This window comes from Humulus lupulus, chromosome 5 (assembly GCF_963169125.1).
Source record: "Humulus lupulus chromosome 5, drHumLupu1.1, whole genome shotgun sequence".
Lineage (NCBI taxonomy): Eukaryota > Viridiplantae > Streptophyta > Magnoliopsida > Rosales > Cannabaceae > Humulus > Humulus lupulus.
The window spans coordinates 8247870-8265956 of record NC_084797.1 but is presented as its reverse complement, the minus strand read 5'-3'; the positions used below and the strand labels follow the sequence as shown (position 1 = coordinate 8265956).

General features: G+C 28.4%; 1 protein-coding gene across 1 annotated transcript; it reads left to right on the top strand.

Moving 5' to 3' along the window:
* The first annotated feature begins 15060 nt into the window (after positions 1–15060).
* Positions 15061–17246, top strand: LOC133780247 (1-aminocyclopropane-1-carboxylate synthase 3-like). The gene is made up of 4 exons (XM_062220096.1): positions 15061–15201; positions 15446–15577; positions 15683–15843; positions 16109–17246. The coding sequence occupies exons 1-4, from the start codon at positions 15061–15063 to the stop codon at positions 17100–17102; spliced, it is 1428 nt and encodes a 475-aa protein (XP_062076080.1). The 3' UTR covers positions 17103–17246.
* The last annotated feature ends 841 nt before the right edge of the window (positions 17247–18087 follow it).

The window sequence follows — 18087 nt, the reverse complement described above, 5'->3', positions numbered from 1 at the left end:
TATCCTCTATAATGATTTCAATGCAATATATGTTTTTTTTTTATCATGTTATTAAGATGTTATTTTGTTTCACGTGGAAGAGAACATATATTTATTCTTTGTGTTGACTATTCTACAACTTAAAATAATATAAATACATTTTGGTGGAAAATATAAGATTAGTTATACATGCACACGCACTATCCTAATGGTGCAGCTTTTCGTTCAGTGTTTTCAGCTCCCACCTATTAATGTTCCAAAACACAATAATTTCGAACGAAAATTGAAGTTATTTTGCAGTTTGGCCTAGTGCAAAATAATTTTTTTAAAAAAAGTAATTTTCACCGATTACTCGTATAATATAATATATATATATATATATGTATTATGTGTATAGCAAAGTTATGTGTGTATATGTGTATTGTCCCCATTGTGGTGTATATTTGTTATCCTCTTAGTGAGGGTGGAGCTAGGAATGTATTTCAAGCTAGGGGCCAAATTAAAAAGATATAATAATTAAAAACATCTTTTTAAGGGGGGCCAAAATACATACACTCACATAAATTTTCATAGAAATTATATTTACATGTAAAACGAAATTCAAAATTTTTAGGGCCAAGGCCCCCACTTCTCTAGTCATGATAATACTTCTATCCCTATTTTTAGTGGTTTTTCTTGTCCTCTCCATCATGAAAAGTTGGATACTTTTTACAAAATTGTATCAAGGATGTGCTATCAACATTAAAGATCGAAGTCGAATTTGAAGAAGTTGTGTAGTTGTGTCGAATCGAAAACTTTTCTTATTGGTGAGTTGTGTCGGGTTAGAAATATCGATATTATAAAAAAGAGCTTTACTAAGTCATGTTTTGTCTATATTTTGTATTCATCATTAGCCGTAACGTGTAAGGGTTTAAAAAACAACAAAAACAAATTAAAGACACAATCAAATTTCATTTTGACAATGAAATAAAACTCATGTATAGGAAAAAGCATAGTTTTTTTTTTTAATATCTTATATTGTATTAAAGGGAGGGCCGGGACCTAGTTGACTCCAAAGCTAAAATTAATGAAAGTGATATCTGAGTCGAAGTAATATATATTTATAGCTAGCTAAGTAGCTAGGCTATATCCCAACTTCATTATTAATTAAACCAATAATATTAATATACTAAAAAGGAGCAAATTAATTAAAGAAAAGGATATGTCTTTTTAAATTAAAAAGAAAGCAGGAAAAACCGTGTTTTGTTGGTTCATTTTCAGGCAACTCATCATGATGGTTACCACTTAACACTACCAAAATAATTCTTTTATTTAATTATTATTTTTAATTATTAATTGAATATATATATGATAAACCAAATGGATGAGGTTATTAAGGGCAGTATCTACATCATGAATAATCATATGAATTAAGGACAAATTAAAGCCACCCCCCTTTCATCATTATTATTATTATCATTATTATTTGCAAAGTGTTATATTCTTAATTTGTTCTAACATAATTAACTTTGGTGTACTTTTTACACTTCCATTAATGTTTCATTTTACCCTATAGTAATGACAATTGATTGACTTATATTACCCTATAATATATAATTACTATTTATTCGCTTACAAATTTCAAATTATAATATACTCATGTTCTAAAGTGTATTTCCAAATACATATTTCATGTACATGAGTATATTATAATTTGAAATTTATTTTTATATATGTGGAAGACTTCTTAATAGTTATATATATATTAGATATAAGCAACGTGCATATGCATGTTTACTTAGTTTTATTTATAAAATTTATTAATTATTTTTATTAAATTTGTATAATTGTCAAATAAATAAACAATATTCACTACAAAAAACATCACTTTTGCACCGGCAGAAGTTGTTTGGGCTTTGCGGCAAATGTTGACTGCAAAATTCTGTCGGTAATAAGACTTTTGCCGGCGCAAAACAAAATGCGCTGGCAAAACTAACTTTTACTGGTGCAAAAATGCGCCGACAAAATAATAGTCACCTCGAGGAAAAAAATTTGTACGAAATTGTGAAAAACACTTTTGCTTGCACAATTTGCGCCGACAAAAATCTTAGCCTTTACTGGCGCAAAATCACACAGGCAAAAGTGACACTTTTTAGTAGCATAAAATTGCGCCAACAAAGGATAAGACTTTTGGCGGTGCAATTTTGCGTCGACAAAAGTCTATTTATTTTTACCAATAAGTCTTTTGTCGACGCAATTTTGCGCTGAGAAAAGTAATATATATTTATTTTTATAAAATTAAAATAAAAATATTTTTATTTAACAATTTTTATTTAAAGTATGAAATATTTAAATTTTTTTATAAAATATTTAAATATTTTTATTTAATAATTTAAATTACATTGAATTAATTCTTTATTCATTTTTAATTCATTTAGTAATTATATTAATTTATTTAATAAAAATTCATTTGTAATAATTAAAAATTAAATTATAACTATTAATATTAATTGTCTCCACTAAACATAAAAATATTAAAATAGCGTAGTAAATTAAAACATACATTGTGTTCTAATAATATAAACTAGAAATAAAGAAAAATGTCTACAAATGGGTAGTGCTGTGCTCATCATCCCCGACTTTGTCAGTTGCACCATCGTCATCGTCATCTTCATAATAACTGGTGACCAACAATTCATAACACTCATCCAGCTTTTGTCGCTCCATATCTTCAACCAAAATAATTAAGAAAACATTAATAATGATCTTAAATTGAGGGAAATGATCGATAGTCATAATTCATGACTCTTTGTCTCCCTAATTATCATTATGTGAGAATAATATTTGCAAAAATAAATATTTATAATTACCAAAGAAAATGTAGTTAATTATGATTTCTTATTTTTCAAATATAAAATTATGATGTGTTATGCAAGAATAAATTATTATGGCATATGCAATTTTATTTCTTTCCTTATAAGTAAATTAGTATTATTATATTACAATTAAACTTTTATTTAATAATTTAGTTGATTATTAATTATTACAATATTTTAAAAAAAATCATTTAATTATTTATTAATTATAATTAAAGTTTTACTAATTTATTTAATTAAATTATAATTATACTTAAACTTTTGTTACATTAACCTATTAATTAGTAAGTAGTAACAATTTTATTTTTAAATTATTTATTTACTAATTAAATTAATTATTATTTTTACTTTTTTAATAATAATTAAAGTTTCCCTTATTTATTTATTTAATTAAGTGTCATTATATTTGCACCCCAAAATTTGATTAGTACACAACCATTTTCTTAAAAATTAATTTATGTTAAATTTTTTTTCAACTTGTGCTTATATTTTTTCTATTACATATTCTAAAAAATACATAAAAAAATATATTTTTAAATATTAAAAACAAAAATTAACATAAAAATATATAAAATCTTGTTAAAAAAAGAGTTTTTTTTTTCTAAAAAATTATACATTGTTTTAAATAAAGTGATGAAAATAATTAAGGATAATAATTAAATATTTGACTAATTAATGTTAATTTTTAAAAGTCTAAAATTTTTTGGGTAGTATAACAGCTATATTTTTAACTACAATTTTTTTTTTAAATCTACAAATTATACACACAAAAATCCAGAATATTCCCAGAATATGCAAAAAATAAAAACATAACAAATAATAATTTCCTACCAAAATTAATTATACACATATTTATCTAAAAAAAATACAATTTCATAAACATATATACCTAAGAAAAATATAAACAATATCTATTTTTTTAATAACTCAAAAACATCCTACACAGATAATATGTTTTTTTTAAACATAGATATATATACACACACACACATAGAAAAAATACACATTAACAAAAAAATTACAAAATATATAATTGACAAAAAAAATATAACAAATATAGAAAAAATTACAGTGGGGACTCGGTAGAGGGGCAGAGGTGCTCGGGGGTTCCTTCACTATGGCTCTTGGCAATCCCTAAAAAAAAATAACTTAGCAAACAAAAATATATTTAAGCCATTAAAATAAAAAAAATAAAAAGATAATACCATAGATGGTGGTGGTGGAGGTCGTGCGTAGAGGGGCGGAGAGGGACAAAGAGACAGAGAGGGAGAGGCATAGAGAGGGGCGGAGAAGGGTGGGAGAGAGGCAGAGAGGGCCATGAAACCAGAGAAAGGGAGAGAGTAGAGAGAGAGAGAAGGAGAAAATACAGTAAAAAATTTGAAATGAGGAAGAAGTGTGGGCGGCTGTGTTTATCGCTAAGACTTTTGCCGGCGCGTTTAGTTGTGCCGGAAAAAGTCAAAAATTGCGCCGACAAAAGTTGCCCTTGCTTCCCTAATTCAAAACGACATCGTTTCATTTAATGAGACTTTTGCTGGCGCAACAAAACACGTCGGCAAAAGTCAACCCAACTACCGTAATTAAAACATGGACTTTTGCCAGCGTGTTATAGGTGAAACATGCTGGAAAAAGTATTTCCCACATGGGTTTCAAAATGGGCAAGGCGTGAATTTTTCCGTTCAACTTTTGCTAGCGCATTTCGCGAAATGCGCCACTAAGAGGTTTTTGACAACTTTTGTAAAAGAATAAGATGTTTTTGATTGTGGGGGGTTTTTGACAACTTTTGTAAAAGTGTTACACCCATATTTCGAGATAAGGAGTCATGATCCCGAAAGCTGGGCTCGTCAGGTGTGGGCTCGAAGTATGCATGGTCGTCATATGATCCTTCTGTCAGACTGCTCTGTTGTAATTACCGACCTCGAAAGCTCGAGGGTGTGTAGCCTCGAATATGTTCTGAGCTCGCACGGCATGACACTTAAAATATATTTTTCACCAATTGCCTTTAGGCAGGATAGCTCGAACTCGGGAAGTACAAGTTCGGATGTAGCAGCTTCGGCGGCATCTACATGTCCCGAGCATAGCACGAAGTTGGGTGGCAAGCTCGTGAATGACTCATGGTCTCGACAGAGTCAATGCTAATGGCCGATCTCGAAGATTTAATGATTTATCTGAAATAACCCATTACGTGTGAACATGTTTATTGTTATTTAATCCCCTAATTTAAGGGATATCATTTAATCTGTTATCCGTTCCTGATCTTCATGGGACGTTTCCGTGTATATAGGAGATAATGCATTTAATATCATTATTTCAATTGATATACATAATATCTTCCCGAAATATGTGGGAATGAACTCTGTAACCTTCTCTATAAATAGAGAAGGAATCACTACTTGTAAATGACCGATTCTTGATTAGAGAAAGTTCTGGGGAATTCATCTTTGAAGAATTTCCAGAAAACTCCAAGTCTTAATAGCATAGACTCGTGGACTAGGCAGAATTAACTGCTGAACCACGTAAAAATCTTCTTGTCTTCCTCTTTAAATTCATTTGCTCCATTTTTCATTTGTTTAATTACTCTACTATTTAAGTTGACGAAAAACGGCGTCAACAAAAAGAATAAGAGACTTTTCCACAAATAATATTTTTTTTTAAATAAAAATTAAGATTGTGTATTATATATACATAATATAATACACACAGGAAATGTATATATAATATTGCATAATATTTAAATTTATATTAGTATAAGTATTAGATATTATTATAATAACAATATTTTATAATATTTGAATTCATATTAATATAGATAGGAAAAAATTAGGATTATATATTATTATCATAATAATATTTTGTAACATTGAATTTACATTAATATAATTATTAAATATCTAGTATTTTATTATATATTATTATAATAATGATATTTTATAATATTTGAATTTGAATTTGAATTTATATTAATATAATTATTAAATATGTAGTCTTATATTAAATATTATTATATAATAATACTATTTTATAATATTTGAATTTATATTAATATAATTACTAAATATATATTTTTAATTAATTTTAAAAGTATATTCCGTTAAATATTTAGAATATTTCATTAAAGTTAAGAAAAAAGACTGTTAAAACAAAAAATTTTCGTTATCGTACACACTTTTTTTATATAAAGAGATATTCTGACTTAATAGAAAAAAATTAGAATTTTAAACTAAGTGTGTTCTCTTTGTCTTTATAACCATATTATATATATATAGTAGTAACATAAAATAAAATGAAAAAGGAGCCAACTTTATTGATTTTTTTTAGAAAGAAAACATTGGACTCAAATATCTTAATATATATTATTTTTATTATAATATACATATATAGCTACATGCACTCGTGTGCTAGCTAACTGCTAATATTGAATATTCTTTTTAATAAATATAAATATATAATGGGCCCTACATATATATATTGAATATACATAATTTGATTTGTAAATTAAAAAATATTTCTTGCTGTACTCCACACTCTAAAACGCGGAGAATGACGCTGGAGAGATTCAGTAGTACTGTCAAGAAAACAATGGTTTAATTTAATTTAAATATATTATGAATATATTTGACTTTATCAAATTACTTATTTAATCAATTAATTCTTTTTTTTTCTTTCAAAATTAATATTCACAAATTAATTAATTAATTAAGGGTAGGTAATCATTTGATACTTTGTGTTTTTGTAAATTATCGTTTTGATATTTTGTGTTTACGGTAATGCTCATTTAGTATCCTGAATTTTAAAATCGTATATATTTGGTATCCTGTTACATATTTACTACCATAAACTCAAATTTAATTAATAAAATTTACTGATTTAATCAACTGCTCTCAATTATATATGAGTTTCAAATTCAAATTTAATTACTTAATTACATATAACTGATGATACTTTAGTCATATTGATAAAAATTTATATATCAAATCTGAGTTTCGGGTACTAAATATATATGATTTTAAAATACTGAGTACCATATGAACATATATTATTAAAAAAAGTACCAAAATCGAAACTTTACAAAAACTGAAAAAAGAAAATACCAAATAAGTAAATTGCCATTAATTAATACACTACACCAACTCCTTGCGTGAAAGACAACCCTAAGATGTTTTATATTATATATACACAAAAAATTTGCATTTATAATTTAGACTCAAATAATAATATATCATATTTTAATTCCATATGTGTATATAATGTACAATATTGAGTTTAAATTTGGTAGACATATAAAAGTATTTATATATATATATATGTGGGATGGTTTTATTTATTAAATGCATGGTATCTATAAATATATATATATATATATATATACTATATCAAATGTGATAGAACGTACAGTTATACTTAGATGGACAAAGTGAGTTGTTCTGGTAGGAGATATAATAATTATTATGATATATACAGTGATATATATATATTTATATATTTATTGTTATTGGTGATATATCTTATTCAAGATGGGGTATATAAATATATACATTATTAATAAGGAGCCACGTACATAATAATAATAATAATAATAATAATAATAACATGCACGTATACTTGGTCAACACATATTTGGCATGAATCTGCTAATTTTTATTTATTTATATATTAAATATTTAGTTCGTTTGTACACTCATTTGAGTTTGACTGTTTGAGGGTTTGAGGGATTTTAGGTTGGTTCCTGGAAGAATGAAATCATATTCTTTAATAATTAATTTCATTTTGTTACGTACATACCCTAATCTTCTTTTAATGTTTAATTATGTTAATTTCTTTTCTATTTAATTAATTGATGATATATATGTAGTGCAAATATTTTATATATAGAAATATTGGTGAACGGATAAGAGATTCTTTTTGGAAACTATAAGGCTAAAAGTGGATAGTTGATTAGTTACCTTTAATTATATATATAAATATATTAAATAAAGAAAAGTACTACTCTAATTAAGTCTAATTAATTAATTAAGTCGTGAAACTAGTTAAGTTCTGACTAGTTAGTTAAATAAAAAGAATAATAAAACTTTAGAACTTATGTATTAATTAATATATAAATGTATTAATTATGAAAGTAATTAATAAGTATTACACATGGATTAATTATCTCTTGATTTCTATCCCTACAGCTACATTGAGATAAGATTTGTATTATATACACCTTTGTTTACCGAGTTTTTCGGAAACTACAATAGTAAAAGATAAGAGAGACTAAAGAGAAAGGGTTTAGAAGTTGTAAGCCAGATTTTTACGTGGTTGGGGCGTTAATGAGCCTTAGTCCACGAGACAGTTGTATTAGAGCTTAGAGAATTTACAACAATGGATTTTTTTATCAGTTTCAGCAGAGTAACTGTATACACACTAAAAAGATACCTCTTCTCCAGTGCTCTGTTACATGTATTTATAGGTTCACAGGTGCACTGAGCTTGGGCCGGGCTGACCCGGGCCCAATAAAGGTATATATACTGCTGTCTTCTCTATCGGAAGCCCAATACAAAGGATTAAAACATAAAATAAATACATTAATCTGAGCCCACTGGGCCAGCCCAAATCATATCTATCATGCGACAAATTGGAGCTTTGGTCTGGGCATCTCAAGTTATGAGGCAGATTTAGGGGACAAGATCGGTCAGAGTAGTGGCAGCGTAGGTCTGAGCCAACGGCGTCCAATCCCGATGTGGCCTTTTCTGCAGGTGAAACGTGGGGACAACTCCCACGCTTCATGGGACAAAGTCAGGATCACAGATGCTTTATCTTGCCAACCTTGGAGAACGGACCCGGGTTCGTTTACCCATGTCCCTCTCCAGGGCCGTCTTAAATATTTTGGAGGCCCTGTTCTAATTTTAAAAATTAGGCCCCTAATAAAAAAATTATAATTTGTAAATAAAATTTTTAACACTAAAAAAAAAAAAAACTAAAAAATCACTAAAAAAGAGAGAAAAAAATCAAATTAGGCCCTATATTTTGGGTTGTTTAACTGGGTTTATTAAAAAAAATCTGAAAAACATTAAAAAAAATATTGGGCCTTTTCTTTTTTGGGGCCCTGTGCAGTAGCCAAGCTTGCACACCATTAGAGTCGGCCCTGTCCCTCTCCATTCATCGAGGTCCCGTGCCGTTTACCATGGGCCCAGATCATTTACCAGGAGCCTAGATCGTTTACCAGGCTTCGGGATCATCCACATCGATCCCGACTGTTATCCGGAAGCCAAGCATACCATCTCCCGGATGACCGTCCCGGACAATACTCCCCGAATGCCTTTCGGGCCTCACCCAGAATTGGGCTGTCGATATCTATTATAGTTTTTGCCAAACGGGCCTGGGCTGGGCCCAGACTCATCTGGCCAGCCCGTGGGCTTGAAGCGTGGACCTGAGCGCCTAGCAGGAAACTAGGATAACAACCTTATATTCTTTTTCATAATTATATATAATAGGGCTTCTTGGCAAAATGACCTATTTTTTAAAATTATTTTGCACTCTAGCCTAGTTTTAATAATTCTTTGCAAAATGACATCTCATAATTTAGACAGCTAGTCGAAAATTTAGACAGGTGGTCGAAAAATTTAGATAGCTGGTTGAAAATTTTAGACTGCTGGTCGAAAAATTTAGACAACTGGTCAAATTTTAGACATAAGCCATTTTACAAAAAAATATCAAAAGTAAGCCAGAGTACAAAACCACTTAAAAAAAGAGGCTATTTTCACCAATTTCTCTATATAATATTACCCTTAATTATTTTCATTTAATTTATATATATATATATTAATTCTCCCTCCCCTCGTAGATTTGGATCTTTGGAGATTTATATATACATATTCACACTTCAAAATCTAAATCGGTGAACATAATGGTTTTAATTAATTTTTTTTATATATATATTTTAAAAAATTTGTGTGGTTGTTGTTTTTTTCTTCAAATTTTGAAACTTTTTTTTCCATATATAATAAATATTTGCGCGTGCATGTGTGTATATATAATATATATATATATATATATATATAAGAAAAAATGGGTATGGGTTGATGGGTCGATGGATAATTGGTGGTGGAGGCCAACAATTAATAGAAAGAGCTTCTGAAAAACACACACATATATATATATATACATATATATAAGAGGTATCTATATATATATTTGGTAGAACTATTTATTAATCAATCGATCTTATAACAAGTACTTGTACCGTTGTACGTGTGGTACACGTACGAAATTAAATGCATTTGCACACTATTTTATTTTCTTCTTATTATTGCATGAATTTTGAATATATATATAAACATAAAATTAATTTGTGGACGTACTTCAGGTACAGCTATACATATATATTTGTGCGAATTTAAGGGTTTTTATCTTTGTCCTTCAAATCAAATCTTGTCAATATTTTCATGCCCACCATATTTATCTAGCTATATATATATAACTATATAACTATAGCTAACATACAAACAAAAACAATTAATATCATTTATATTTATAAATGATAAATATTATTTTGGCTCTTATGTTGTGCAAAAGTTATTGATCGGACACTATGTTTTGTTAAATGATAAATCATACTTTGAATTTTGTGAAATTGAATAAAATAATACATTGAGTATGATTTTGATTGAAGTAATTTCAAATATAAAATTCCAAAGATACTATGAATATAGAAAAACGGAGAAAGTGATCGTGCAGCAAAGAATTTTTTTTATATATATTTAAAATTTTGACTAAAATCAAACTCAAAATATTATTTTATTTTATTTTACATAATACAAATTTATAATTATTTTTTTAACAAAATACATTTCTAATTGTTATTTAACAAAATACAGGCTCCGATCCTATCCATAATTTTTCCACAATACATAAAGGGTAACTGATTTGAATATTGACCTGGATTGATCAATGTCTGTGTTACGTGACAAACTAAATAAAATGTATATATATATATATATATTTTATAGTAATATTTTGGTAAATATTTGTCGATCCCTATTAGGTATAGTAGAAAGTGATATATATATATATATTTGTGTAATAATTTACAGCAAAAAGTCACCAAAGATTATGAGAGGTGAGACAAACAAAGACTACGTGGCCGACATAATTTGATGTTAAGTGGGACCTTGCATGCTTTGGTGGACACATACCCATATAATAATAGTAAAAAGAAGAAGAATATATAGTAATTAATAATAATAATAATATTAATAAGAATAAGAATAAGAATAAGAATAATATATATACTTCTATTACTACTAATAATATTCTTTTTCACTTCTAGTTTTCCCATAATAAGCTAGCTATAGACTAATTAAGGAGAAGATTTAAAGAGCTACGGACCTTCTCTAAAAACTAGACAAGTGGCAGTTTATAAATTGAGAATTTTTATATATGTAAATAAATATTCTTATTATTATGACTAAAAATAGTAATATTCTTTTTTCTTTTTGTTTTTTTCACTAGTGACTTGGACTATAATTAAGGAGATTCAAGGAGGCACGGACCCCTCTTCCCAATTAGTCTACAAATCTAGATCTGTTTATGTATATATATGGACCACTATATATATATACGTATAATGTAAGAAAATTTATACATAATATTCGAATCTCATCTTATAATTTGAATTTATTGAGTTTTGGATAAAATATATATATTCCAAAGACAAATCAGATCAATGGCTCTCTCATGTCATTAATTATTCTCATATTGATGATGATTGTTCATGATTTTTATCTAGCTAGGAAATATATATATTATATATATATATATATATATATAATAAGTAATAAAGTGGTTCTTGGCACTATTATTGGATCGAGCAAATTAATAGCCCTGCTGATCGATCAGTACAAGGTGCATTTGTGTCACCTTATTTGAGAAATTGTTGTGATGGAAATATAAATATATATATATATATATTTATATACATATGGAGCTTCTTAGGTAGGGTATTACTTTTGCTCCTATCGGATAAGCGTTTTCTATTTTTGGAACCGGGGTTTGAAACCAAACTTCTCCTCTGGAGGATAGATGGGGCGAAGCCAGTCAATGAGACAGATCCGGATCCTCGTGCTTTCGAGATGGTTCGATCGCTAACAAAGACAATAGGAAACATCAGACTTTTTAACCCATTTTGTTTTGTTTGACTGCATACATGATAGTTATAGTAGGCATTCTGCCAATTTTTGGGAAATTTCGAATAATTTACAGTTCAGAGGTCAAACAATATATTTTCCACACATATAAAAACAATCAGGCACACGTGCAAGTGACTATTTGAACTTTGATTTTGACATCGTAAATTATTTAGAATTTCTCGAAAATTTACGAGATGCTTGCTATAACTATCATGTACGCTATCATACAAAAAAATTGAGTTTTCATTTCTCTAGTAAGTGCGGAAAATATAAAATGTCTCTAAAGTAGGGACAAAAAAATGATGCTCTTACCTAAAAAAAATTATATATATATATGTATATGTGTGCACTCTTATCATGTATTAATGTCGGTTTTGATTTAATTTATTGGCACCCTAATAGAATTGTATATTTAAGATTTTTTTTTTCCAATAATAATTAATTTTTATGGTCTTAATTTTTTTATTTAATTATAACAAATAAGGTTTCCAATTTATTTATTTGAAAAATCCATTTATTTTATATTTGATATATATACCAAAAGCTTTAAACATATATATATATATTTTATTCAAAATCATAAGGATGTAAATTTATTATATATATATATTTTTGAAAGAGGTAAATTTATTATATTTAAGAATTTATATTTGATTAATTATTTTTAAATTTTAACAAAAAATATATATTTTAATTTAATTGAGTTTTTATTATTTGGAGGAGACTTTTGGGGTTTGAGAGACCCTAGCAGCTAGGCACTAGTAGTATATATTTAATATTATAAAAAGTATTATATATATATATAAATATGGGTTTATACCTCATTATATGTTTAGATAATGTGTTTTGACAAATTACTTTTTGGACCCTGTATTTTTTAAAATAGTTCAAATAGACCCCTAAATCCGATTTTGATCAAAGTTTTTTGAACTAAAATCACAAATAATTCATCAAACTAACATCTCAGAACAAAAATACAGTCATTCTGCCTAAGTACTGTGTTGTTATACTTAATTCTTTGTTCATCAAAATTAGGTTTAGGGGCCTATTTGAACCATTTTACAAAACACAGGATCCAAAAAATAATTTGTCAAAATACAGGGTCCAAATAGGTAATGATGCAAAACACATGGTCTAAAAATGTATAAACCCTATATATATCACCTTTTATATCTAAAGTTTTTGTTTTCACTCTCATTCTGTTAACTTCGTACTAATTATTAACATATAGAAAAGAAAAAAAAAACCTATTATCTATAAGAAAAAATAAAACGAGACAAAACACATTACATCAATGATTGTGTTTTCTTTTTTTACAAAATTCTACTCAAAAGATGGAATTATTACTGTCTATGAATATAGTTGATTCATTTTACTCTCTAGCTAGATGCATAAACATAATGATGTTCTAACCAACATATATATATATATATATGTCTTCTTTTGACACTTTCATATCCACTTCTCAAAGTGAAAGCTTATTCTAATTATTGCAAGTACTTTGGGAATTAGAAAAAAAAAAAGTAAATTAATTTTCCTAATTGTGTGAAAAAAATTATATTATTATTAATCTTTAAATAATACCTCTTTATTAATTTGGATTAAGAGAAAATATACTACTTGATACAAATAGTGTTAATTAATTTTTTTGCCAGCTAGAGAAAGACAAAAAAATATATTATTATCACAATATGACCTTTTTAATAAATTAAAAAAAAAATCACGAGTTTTATTTTTATCTTCTATAGAAATTTCCAAGTAATTTCTTGAAAACGCATATATATATAACTGAATATATTCTTTTGTCCTATTAGATTATTTAAATACCTAAACATTACCAAACAGTTTTGACTAATCATATATATCAAAATAAAATCTTATCATATATTAGTCACATTGTTCTATATATTAATTCTATATATGCTGGTAAGGCAGAATATATTTATTTCAATATTTAAAATCAGTAAACGTAAAAAAAAGTTTACTAATTATTAATAAAAAATTGTTGAGCATTTAAAAAAAAAAAAATTGATGAGATGAGAGTGATGCACTTTATTAGGGGCGACTAATTAGAGTCGACATGTCGCTCCTGATAAGTATTAGGGACGACTTTTAGGATCTTCAAGGGCGACACCCGCCGTCGCTCCTAAAAACTATTTTTGTTGTAGTGAGTATCAAAGAAATTAAGTAAGTATGTAGCTTGAATCTATTTTTCCAGTTTATGGTAATTAATAATTAAGAGATTAATGAACTTAATCATAGGAATTTGTTATTTGGAATTATAATAATTAACACTATAAGTTATAATAATTATTAAAAGATAATTTGTTTTAATTAGTAGAGATATATACATGAGAAGAGAGATTCCATTTAGAAACCAGATCAAGAAATTGTGTCACTATGTCGGTGCTCTTTTTGATGTGTCAACTGTATATTATATCTATATATATATATATAAATATATAGTAGTGTGCCCTTTAAAATTAAGAATATATATAATTTTTTTTATATATATATATATATATGTATAGCTGTACACAGCCATGCATTATTGCTACGTATATAGGAGAGTGGGGCTCACTTTCTACGTAGCCAAAATAGTACTATATACTGAAAAAAAATTAATAACCGCTCGTAGTTAATAATTGCAAAGACAAACATTTCATTTCAATTCCTTAAAAGAAAAATAAATAAATAATAATCCCATAATGATTATTAATTTGAAAGGACAAGTAATAATAATAAGTCCAATTAAACATTTTTTTTGAATATATATATATATATTTGAACAGTGTACATACATATTGAATTATTGAAACCATTTATGAAAAAAAGAAAAAGAGAAATAAAAAGCTAAGTCAAAGTACACATACACTTCAATTCATTGTCGAAGACTTTCTATAAATATGGGTACACAAATCGTTTTCCACAACTCAAATTTCTTCACAAACTCTCTCTCTCTAATCTCAAAGCTGTTCTATATCATCATCATCATCTTCATCTTCTCCAATCGAAAACACACATTCAAATTATATTTATATATATATAAAAAATATTGAAAAATGTTGTCGAAGATGATTAGCAGTGATTCACATGGCCAAGATTCATCTTATTTCTTGGGGTGGATGGAGTATGAAAAGAATCCCTATGATGAAATTCACAACCCCACCGGAATTATTCAGATGGGTCTTGCTGAGAATCAGGTAATAATTAATAATTAATAGTAATTCATTTTATTTTATTTTTTTAAAAAAAAATGTCATCATGATCATGATGAAAAAAACTTTGGTATTGATTAATTTGCTTGAATTGACAAAACTCGTGTCTGTTTGGTCATCAATTTTCTCATATATATATATATACAAAAAATATTATTGGGAATAATTAGTTTTACACATATATACTCTCTATCTAATCCGATTGAAATTATTATTATTATTATTACAGCTCTCTTTCGACCTTCTTGAAAAATGGCTTGCTGATAATCCAGACTCCATTGGATTGAAGAGTAATGGCCAATCTCTTTTCAAAGAACTTGCTCTTTTCCAGGACTATCATGGCTTCCCTGCTTTCAAAAATGTAAGTAAAATATTCAAGTCGAAAAATTTAAACAATCCGTCGCTAGAAAAAAGAGGTCATTTTCATCGATTTCTCGCTAATTGTTCTTGATTTTTTTGGTTACAGGAAATGGTGGAATTCATGGGTAAACTAAGAGGGAACAGAGTGAAATTTGATGCTGATAAGCTTGTTCTGACTGCTGGTGCAACTTCTGCCAATGAAACTCTCATGTTCTGCCTTGCTGACCCTGGCGATGCTTTTCTTCTTCCTGTTCCTTACTATCCAGGGTATGTTTATATTTTAGATTAGGAAATTAATTAGTTATAATTATTGAGTTAATTAGTTATATTTTAAATTTCGATCACTACTCATACTAAGAAAATTACGTGACAAAATTATATCACGTAACAAAAAGCTAATCATAAAGCCTATATTGGATTTTACGTGTTATTTCATCACAAGTCTGATACTTTATTATTGCTACGTGTGTACAGTAGTAATAATAATTATCATAAACCGAACTTAATTGATTTGATAATTAATTAATTGCAGTTTCGATAGAGACTTAAAATGGAGAACTGGAGTTGAAATAGTTCCAATACAGTGCTCAAGCTCAAACGATTTCAGAATCACGTCATCGGCACTGGAAGAAGCTTATCTCGAAGCCCAAGATCGAGGCTTGAAAGTCAAAGGAGTACTCATAACGAACCCTTCCAACCCATTAGGCACAGCCGTGACCCGAGACGAGCTCGACCTGCTCGTAGATTTCGCCGTCGCCAAAGAGGTCCACATAGTCAGCGACGAGATATATTCCGGCACCGTTTTCGACGACTCGAGCTTCGTCAGCATAGCCGAAGTCGTCAACGACCGAGCCCTAGAATTAGTCTCCGACGACTCGGTGAGGAAGCGAGTCCACATAGTTTACAGTCTCTCCAAGGATCTGGGAGTCCCTGGATTCCGAGTCGGCATGATCTACTCGGAAGACGAGAACGTGGTCTCGGCGGCGACGAAAATGTCGAGCTTCGGACTCATCTCGTCCCAGACTCAGTACACGCTTTCTCGCATGTTGTCGGACGAGAAATTCATGAAGAAGTACGTGAAGAAGAACAGGAAGAGACTGAGGAAGAGGAAGGAGATTCTGGTCTCGGGGCTGAAGAGCGCCGGAATCAAGTGTTTGAAGAGCAACGCTTGCTTGTTTTGTTGGGTCGATATGAGAAGTCTTCTGAGGAGTAACACGTTCGAAGCCGAGAAAGAGCTCTGGAAGAGAGTTGTTTACGAGGTTGGACTGAACATCTCGCCTGGTTCGTCGTGCCATTGCTCCGAACCAGGTTGGTTCAGAGTGTGCTTCGCTAACATGTCCGAAGAAACCCTCCACGTGGCAATCAAGAGAATCAAGGCCTTTGCTGAGCTTATCCATAGAGAGAATAGTACTATCGTCAAACCCAAACAGCTTAACTTGTTGGCTCGTAACTACTCGAGAACCAGGTCTCTTACCAGATGGGTTGTTCAGTTGGCTTCTGATGAACATCTTGAAACTGGTCGTTGAGATCGATTATGAAAGTATAGTCTCTCTTTATTGGCTTTCAAATATTATTTTGTTAAAAAAAAGTTAGAAATTATTTTAATTAATTAATCTACACGTGCAGAGATATATGTTTTTGTGTACTTACGAGTACACTTTATTTGATCTAGCTAGCTTATTATTTTACGATGATTAATTAATATTATTTTCTTAGGATTGAACAAAGTCCTTGGTTTGTTGTACTATGTATATGTATGTACTACTAGCTAGGTTTATACTACTATGTATCTCTGTCTAAGTGTACCTATTTGTCACAAATAAAGAGATCAATTTTTTATTTATTTTCATATTTTTTTATTATAATGTTTTCATTACTTCATTATCATCATTATACATATATTAGTTTTATAACTACTTATTATCCATTTAAAAAAAAAAAAAAAAGATTGAGAAGAGTATGATGACTCCATTTATTTGTAATATTTCAAGTTTGTTTATGTTATTTGTAAGAAAATCTTCAAATATGTTATTTGATAGATAATAATGACGACGATGGGTGTTCAATAGATCACATCCAATGCTTTTAAGCCTATCTGATCTGATTCAATTATTTATTATCTCAACCGATCCGATCTAATTATTTATTAGATTGGATCAGTTCTATCCATTAAATGTGTCCCAGTGCTTATATTCGATTAGATTAGATCCATCCAATATATGCGCACCTCGATTGCATACATAATAATGATTTTATCTCATTTTACACAATCCTTTTCTTTTATATACAAATTCATTTTAAAATGTTTAGCCAGACATCTTGTAACACACTCACATTGATTTTGTCATAAAAATTTAACCACACTACTTTTATTACTCTTTGATATTTTTATTTGTAATTATTTTGTATAATAATTTTTTTTATATAATCCTTTAGACACTCTTTTTGACATTGTTGAAAATTTTCGACATTATATTGGTAACTATTTTACAAAAAAAAAAAAAAAAACTA

What these genes read in the sequence shown, in the direction of transcription:
- LOC133780247 (XM_062220096.1), top strand. Translation starts at nt 15,061, where the DNA reads ATGTTGTCGAAGATGATTAGCAGTGATTCACATGGCCAAGATTCATCT. An exon ending in GCTTCCCTGCTTTCAAAAAT is followed by an intron (nt 15,578 to 15,682) that starts GTAAGTAAAATA and finishes TTTTGGTTACAG; the next exon opens with GAAATGGTGGAATTCATGGG. An exon ending in CCTGTTCCTTACTATCCAGG is followed by an intron (nt 15,844 to 16,108) that starts GTATGTTTATAT and finishes AATTAATTGCAG; the next exon opens with TTTCGATAGAGACTTAAAAT.